The 7,842-nt window shown below is 40.8% G+C and overlaps 1 protein-coding gene across 2 annotated transcripts; it reads right to left on the reverse strand.

Moving 5' to 3' along the window:
• Nucleotides 1–454: 454 nt before the first annotated feature.
• Nucleotides 455–7,137, reverse strand: LOC105556152 (double-stranded RNA-specific editase Adar-like). Of its 2 annotated transcripts, XR_001008537.1 has the most exons (8): nt 7,026–7,137; nt 5,375–5,438; nt 4,468–5,277; nt 3,994–4,379; nt 3,574–3,868; nt 3,297–3,490; nt 1,087–3,187; nt 455–582 (listed from the first exon to the last, which is right to left on the reverse strand). XR_001008537.1 is itself a non-coding variant. In XM_012003226.1 (7 exons), the coding sequence occupies exons 1-7, from the start codon at nt 7,095–7,097 to the stop codon at nt 3,089–3,091; spliced, it is 1,920 nt and encodes a 639-aa protein (XP_011858616.1). In that variant the 5' UTR covers nt 7,098–7,137; the 3' UTR covers nt 869–3,088. The 2 variants fall into 2 exon arrangements, 1 of the variants encoding a protein (XP_011858616.1); XM_012003226.1 differs by lacking the exon at nt 455–582 and having other exon boundaries at nt 869–3,187.
• Nucleotides 7,138–7,842: the final 705 nt, after the last annotated feature.

Below are 7,842 nucleotides of genomic sequence, written 5' to 3' on the forward strand. Positions count from 1 at the left end.
ACAAATACACGACTGGTATCACATATTGACTGCAACGTACGCGAGCCAAACACCAATAGCGTCTCTCCGAATGCAGCCTTAGTCGCTGCACGCAATCTGTTTTACGGGAATGAGAAGCACGCGAAACAGAAGACAAATGGAATGCATCTCGCGTTTAGAAAAAATAAACAAATGAACTGCTCGGACGCGATATTTTAAATGCTCCGACAATCTAAATGTGAATAATTCTAAATGTAAGTACATCGGCTCATTATATACATTTGCTGAAAAGCGTAAAAGAAAAATAGGCGTTCAATGGTCACCGTAAAATTGATTGCGTGTGCGGCATACGCTTAAAACTAAAAAGATGTCGTTTCTCTCTCTAATACAATTTTCTTTAAACAATATCTATCTGAAATAATACTTTATGTTTCGCTAAACGCTAACACCTACACATACACATAAAGTACTATAATTTTTGGTATTCTTTTGCATTAACTTAAATTCCACTAAATAAGTTCTATATGCAAAACTGGACCAACGCGGGCAGTGTGTCACTACGGCAGAATTGTACTGATAATACTGGCACAGTGAGGCAATGACCTTAGTCGCTGCACGCAATCTGTTTTACGGGAATGAGAAGCACGCGAAACAGAAGACAAATGGAATGCATCTCGCGTTTAGAAAAAATAAACAAATGAACTGCTCGGACGCGATATTTTAAATGCTCCGACAATCTAAATGTGAATAATTCTAAATGTAAATACATCGGCTCATTATACATTTGCTGAAAAGCGTAAAAGAAAAATAGGCGTTCAATGGTCACCGTAAAATTGATTGCGTGTGCGGCATACGCTTAAAACTAAAAAGATATCGTTTCTCTCTCTAATACAATTTTCTTTAAACAATATCTATCTGAAATAATACTTTATGTTTCACTAAACGCTAACACCTACACATACACATAAAGTACTATAATTTTTTGTATTCTTTTGCATTAACTTAAATTCCACTAAATAAGTTCTATATGCAAAACTGGACCAACGCGGGCAGTGTGTCACTACGGGCAGAATTGTACTGATAATACTGGCACAGTGAGGCAATGACCTTAGGATTCTCCCTCTAAATATATGAATACTTATTTACCTGGAAAAGTATGTAACCGTTCACGTTGCGTACGTAATTATTATCGTGTTCTTTTTACATCAATCATCAATCACTTCCGTTCCTTTAACTCCTATACACGTATTATTTAAATACGTCCCGAAAGTATACATCCCCAAAACCAATCGCTACATTGAACCGACTGCGGACAGTTGCAGATTACTTATATACAAGTCCTAGTTTACATCGGATAAAATTCTGTCATAGGATTAAAAAAAAAGTGCATGTGCTCTAAGATAATACATGTTTTATCATTCATTGCCTCGCGTTTTGCAGCTAGCATTCGAAACACTAATTCCTACGTGAGATCGAATGAATTTTTAAACCTTGTTGCTCGCGAAGAATATGGCACAGTAAGCGGTGGTGAAGCGTCGTACGTTATTTTAAGTGTGTTATTTCATTTTATTAAAGAAAGATAAAATGTTGCACGATCATGCACCTTTTTTACAAGTATACCTCGATAAAAATTTATCTGATCGACATAAACTAGGATTGTGCAGACTTTACGACAAAACACGAATAGCCTTTCGATCCTGATATTAAAATATTATACATGTGATGAGTTTTGTAAAATTTGCCGTTGAACATTTCTGCCTAACATTTAAACAATGATCTTTGCTGAAAACATTTCTGCCTAACATTTAAACAATGGTCTTTGCTAAAAATATTTCTGCCTAACATTTAAACAATGATCTTTGCTGAAAACATAGCGGAAGGTAATGTGTAAAATTACATCTCCGAATTTACAGCGAAGATTGCATCCCCGATTCTAGCAAGGATAAAGGGTAAACAAGAATATTATAAATTGCTGCTGTAATGGAAAATTGCAATTGTTACGCAAGTGCTCATGAGAAATTCTGTCCCGTCTTTTTCACCGAACTGTGCAACGATTACTTTTTACGATTAAGACCCATTCCAGATCTGAATCACAGCCGTTGAGGATTCAAAGTGCAACTTAATTCGTTGCTACGATATCTAAATGTCCTACAAAAAAGATCCCAGATAGCATTTCGTTAACTCATAAATAATTAAGTTCCGAGTCTCGGATGCCTGGACATAGAAATACGCAATATCGTGACAGACGCCGTTAAATTTGCATGCACACTTACGCAAAGATATGTTCATTGTGTATGATACATGGATGTTTGTGTCACGCGTTTAAGTGCGTATTAGATGTAATTACATCAAGCGACAAATTATAATTTTGTTGAAAGAAAAAAAATTATAAGAAATTGAGATTAAAATTTGCGTATTTCTGACATAGAATGTTATCTGGGGACATCGTAGGTACAATGCATTCATATATAAGACACTAATGTTGCCTCTTAAAACTAGTTTTAATTCCAAACTATTATATTTAAAATCGTAATCGATTAGCCTTAAAGCCTATGTAAATATGTTATGCAAATAGGGAAACAAAAGTAAAAATGTTGGAATGATAACAGTGACGAAATTGTTGATTGCACAAAGAAAAAGATTATTTGTACTGATTCATTAAGTAGCTGTTTCGTATAATGCGGCAAAGTTAGAAAGGTTTCGGATGAAATTAGAAAGTTGGTGAGAAGCAAATACGTTACGAGTCACGCTAACACTAAGAAATCCTGTGTAGATATGTGCTGAATTGATCTTTCGTCAACAATTATTGCTATTAACAAGTCAAAATAATATACAGTCCAAAGCCCTTTGGTGCGCGAAATCTTCCTATCGACTACAACGAAATTATTAATTATCGATAATTCGTAATACACTCTGAACACGGTAAATATATCGAGATCATAGGGCGCAAAAGAACACATGCGCGAGATCCTACGATTTATGCTTTACTGATACCAAATTCTGCCATATCATGACACGCTGAACGAGCGATCTATTTTGCACTAGGAACTACAAAATCAATCGATGGGCTTTTTACGTTTTTCGTTACGCTATTATTACTCTGATTTAATCAGATATCGATGTCGAACGTGTCTTGCTCACACGGCTTTTTCACCCAACTTCCAAGCTGTGCTTTCATAAAAGCATCCTTCAATTGATGCTTGGCAAGCTACCCAAGAAAAAAAAACAACAGCATATGATATACATATATCGGGCAATGACTAATATTTTATACGTCTGTACATACGTGTTATTGTTTAAGATGCAAAATTACTTACCGAGTAATCCTGTACTGAGGACTTTGCCATGTTGTACTGGCGACAACTATCCTTGTCAACATCGTTTATAGTCGGAAGTTTTTTACACAAGAGAGCAAAGAACCGCCTGAAGAATGCTTGTTTAGATATTCTAGAAGGTTTCCCCAGTTCATCTTTGCCAGTCGTGCAATTTATAACTTCGGCTTCGCTTTGTCCTAAAATGTAACAAGAAAAATAACATTTGTTCATCTTGCACGGTTCTTTTTTCTGTAAAAGATGAAAGAATATATGCACAAACCGATTGTCCAATTGACGCTGTAATTAGGCGCTTTTCCAGGTTGCCTGACCTCAGAAGATGTTATTAGACTCATTAACGGTTTATTAAGTCTATACGGCGGAGGCAAACCCTGTATAGTCTTTTCAATGCGACCGCACACCGCTCTATACATATGACTCGAATGCAAGAGACTGCCGAGGACAATGCTGTGGAAGTAAATTGGCTCGATGAAGTGGCTTAAGAGTGCACCCTGCACACCAAGTACGTTCCACCGAGCTATTTTGTCCGAACACGACATCGTCAGCAGTCTTTGACCCTTTAATTCAAGTCTCAAATTAAAATATCGATAAAAGGCAGTCGGGATAAACTTATAAAATCGTGCGTTTGTGAACAAGGCAGACGCACGTTGGTGCGTTCGTCTTAAGCACAAATGGTACGTACCATCATTACGCCATCCCAGGTTTGAATACCCTCGTTACTCTTTACAGGGATAGTCCCTTCGCCGGGTTCTATCTTCGTACGCAATTGACCTCTGGCTCGTCTATTGGGATGTTTGTCTATGGAGTCGTTGTCTTCGTGAGGTGAGAAAATTCTCGCATCGCCGCAGGGGGCGGTATTGATGTACAAATGAAACTCGATGCCCTGCTTCAATTTGAATCCCTTTTTGGCTGGCTCGAGGATGGACTCAGCGCCCTTATCTTCAGTGTGGAGTTCCAACTGTTTGTAAAGGTATTCACAGAGGCACCGTCGCGCTACCACTTCCGCGTGGCAATCATTTAGAGCACCGCCAGTCTGGCTCAAATGATCACCCGAGATGCATTTCGTACCTTAAAAGAAGAAAAAAAAAGACACTCGAGTAGATGCTTAATAGATGTGATCCATTTTAGTCGAACGTGAGATAAATGTCCGTCTTACCGGTGGTGACACATATCAGTTCCGCCTCTTGTCCCTTCGTTATTACAACACCAGCCAAGACCTTACGTTGCGCGTGTTGCGGTTTGCTTTGAATAAGTTCGCTGAATTTCTGGTTAACCATTCTGCCGATTTTATCGGTCAGCATTTGCGGCAAGGACATTTGTTCTTGCGAAGGGTAGGAGTTGACGCGTATGGGAAGCGGCAAACCAAATGAGGAACTGTGGACGTTTCGCAATTTCGCTAAAGCGGCCTTACTCGCCGCGGCTTTCGCCAGTTTCTTATTCGGGCCCGTTCCTTCAAACGTCTCGTTGTTAATAGATAGCGATATTGTGAACTTTGCGTAACTCTCCCTGTTATCGGATATACAATTATACGTGACGCTCGGATACAATTCGATAATCAACGCCACTGGACCTTTATCTAAGAACTTATTAGTATTCTTTGGCTCTTGCGTTTTAAATGCATTGACAAGATGATTATCACGTTCCGTCACGTCGCTCGTGAAATCTGGCTCAAGAGGCACAACAGACTGGCAAGTATTGATAGCTTGGTGAACATCGGGCACATCTCTGAACTGGACGATGTTCCGTAAAGCAAGTTCAGCAGCTGCGTGCTTTGCCATCTTCTTGGTGCGTCCTTGCCCTTCGTACGTCTGGCCATCGATCTGTACCGCGATCGTGAATAAGGGAGCATGTGTGGGTCCAGTCTGACCCACTACTTTGTACGTGGCTCTGGTTTTTAACTCGTTTAATGCACATACCGCATTTTTCGGTTGTGAATTTTTATGACGCTTCTTCGTGCCGGTAATATCTAATTAAGTAATAAATTTAAGTCGGTTGCCTTCTCGTCATCAAACAAGCTTTCGAAAGTTCAGGATTCATTATATGTATATAACAAAATTACTTACCATCTAAATCTACCTCCGCGCTTCTCTTGAGAACATGAGACTTTGGTGAATTTCCCTGCCCCATCTGAAAGACACAAATTTATAAGATAACAATTGCAACTATCACACATACCACCAACAATATACATCATCTTAAACCTCCGCGCTAGATTTTCTGATTCGTCTCGCATCAGTACGAGAAATCATAGAGAGCAACATTTTGTCGTTAAAACTTGCAACGTTGCTTCAATCTTACAAAGAGGATCAATTAATATCTCATAAAGTGAGCTGGATACGTGTTTTAAGATTCACGCGTAATCCATGTACACGGATAGGTACCTTCATTTGCGTGCACCTGCGTACGTGACACGTCTACTCGAAGATCCGTGTATGTGCGATGCGTGTGCAAATATTTATCAAAATTTGATGAAAGATCTCCATGTCTGCATATGTCGTTCGACATATGTACACGCATAATTCCAGCATTCCAAGTTTTATCCAGATTTTGTCACATAATTCTCTAAATATTTCCCTATCGACATTGTACACGGCTACATGTTTACATACGTCACATACACGGATATTCGTGAACACGTGTTCACGGATCCGCGTAAATGAAGATTCTTTAAATTCGTGCACACTAATTACAACACGGATAAGTTAAAAACACGGATCACACGTGCAGTCTAGTACGCGTGTACTAGGGAGCTCCACTAGAAACATTCTATTTTACATAAGCAAATCAAAACGCTTAAAAAAATTTGTCGACAATTTACGATTGTCCAATATGTACAATTTATCGACTTGCACACTTTGAACGTATTTACTGGCTACAAAATAGAATGTTTCTAGACGCAAAGAACACATTGTAGACTAGCCTTCACTTTAGGATACAAACATGAATTAAACTAGGACTAAAGTTAAGCGACGTTTGGTGAAACTAGGCCCCCCCCAAGGATCTTAGACCCGGAAAATACCTCCGACTCGACGATTCTCACGCGCGTGTCTCTCTTTCTAGATCTTTCGTGGGTTTCACGCTTCGTTCAATGAACAGCCAAAGCGGAGTAGCGTCTCGCAGACACAACGTTCTCAATCTCAAGACACTCTCCGCACGCGAACTTTTATATCTCAGGTATTTGCAGATTTTAACGAACTCGTCCGTTGCATTTTACCAAAAGCATGCGACTGTTAAACGCTTTTGATCCCCCCGTACTTCGGATTGATACAGGAAAGCCGTCTATTACACGAGTATAAGATTTTCGCCATTCAATTTCAATCGCAAGTCTTTTTTTCGCAACGATTACACGATCCAACGATCAATTTTCCACTAAACAGAGTTCTCTCCGTGGACAGTGAATTAATGGTGGAACCAACGGACGATGCCTGTCGACTTAGCAGGAACCTCGCTATCTCATATTAGGAGTCTATCTCATAATAGGGGACTTTCCTCTACGGAAAGGAAAAACACCAATTAATACGGAGTGACAGAGGAGAAAAATGATTCGAACAAACGAGAGGAGCCCGCGACTCCCATCGCGGGCTGCCTGTCGTCCGATCCATCAACTCGATTATCCATCTCGAAGGTATTTCTCGCTAACAGGTGGAGAAGGTACCGTGTCCCTCTCTCCCCGCTAGCGAGCCCCGTAGTCGGGTAAAACTCGCGAGGACTCACCTGTGCCGCGTGACCGCCGCTCGGCGAGTTCTCCGACGACGACGAGAGCGTGTTACCGTTAGCGGGAGTCATGGACGCGCCGCATTCTGAAAAGAGAGAAGCCACCGTCAGTCGTGCGAACACGCGGGGTTACGCACCACCACTTGCGGCGCGAGCGAGCGAGAGAGTGCATCACGGTCTTCACGAAGGGATAGAGATTGCAAACTACCACTTGGATAAGATCGTAATTTTGCTTCTGAAGGTCCTGCGCGTCGGAATCGGTCAGCCTGGCGAGAATCCCTGTCGCGGTGGAAACAGGAGCGTAAAAATTCCGGGGATACACGTCGCTTGTGCGCGCCGTCGCACAATACTTATCGCATTTAATGAAACGGCATTTTGACGAGGATGGAAAGGTTACTTCATGGTAGCAAATTCATTCGTACCGGCGTGAACAGCAGGATGGAGAGTCTTTACGCGTCCGCCAAGCATCTCAGGTGCTCCTGTGATTTCAGAAACATCTTGCACCGGCAACTTGGCGTCTCTCAGTGCCTGCGCGGTGCCTTCGAAGGCAATTAGGGTCAATCCAAGTTCGCGCAGCTTTAGCGCCACCGGTAACAGATCGGTCTTGTCGAACACGCTTAAGAGGGCTGAAAATTTCAAGGCTGATCAGCATCATCGACCATAATCATCCAATTACATGATCTACGAATTTATGTAGATAATACAATTGTCCATATAAATTTACGAAGGATATCGGAGAAGATACGTTTTAAATATAAACATTGAGAGAACAGTCGAAAGAAAGTTCTTTATTACGAGATAGGGTCTTTACCGTCCA

The sequence above is a fragment of the Vollenhovia emeryi genome, unplaced genomic scaffold (genome assembly GCF_000949405.1).
Source record: "Vollenhovia emeryi isolate VEMERY1.0 unplaced genomic scaffold, V.emery_V1.0 DF940285.1, whole genome shotgun sequence".
Classification (NCBI taxonomy): Eukaryota; Metazoa; Arthropoda; class Insecta; order Hymenoptera; family Formicidae; genus Vollenhovia; species Vollenhovia emeryi.

Excerpts from the sequence above, each read along its gene's own strand:
- LOC105556152 (XM_012003226.1), bottom strand. The coding sequence starts at position 7,097 with ATGACTCCCGCTAACGGTAACACGCTCTCGTCGTCGTCGGAGAACTCG. Across the intron at positions 5,278-5,374 it reads CGCGGAGGTAGATTTAGATG|ATATTACCGGCACGAAGAAG; the intron begins GTAAGTAATTTT and ends TTACTTAATTAG. Across the intron at positions 3,491-3,573 it reads CAGCGTCAATTGGACAATCG|GACAAAGCGAAGCCGAAGTT; the intron begins GTTTGTGCATAT and ends GTTACATTTTAG.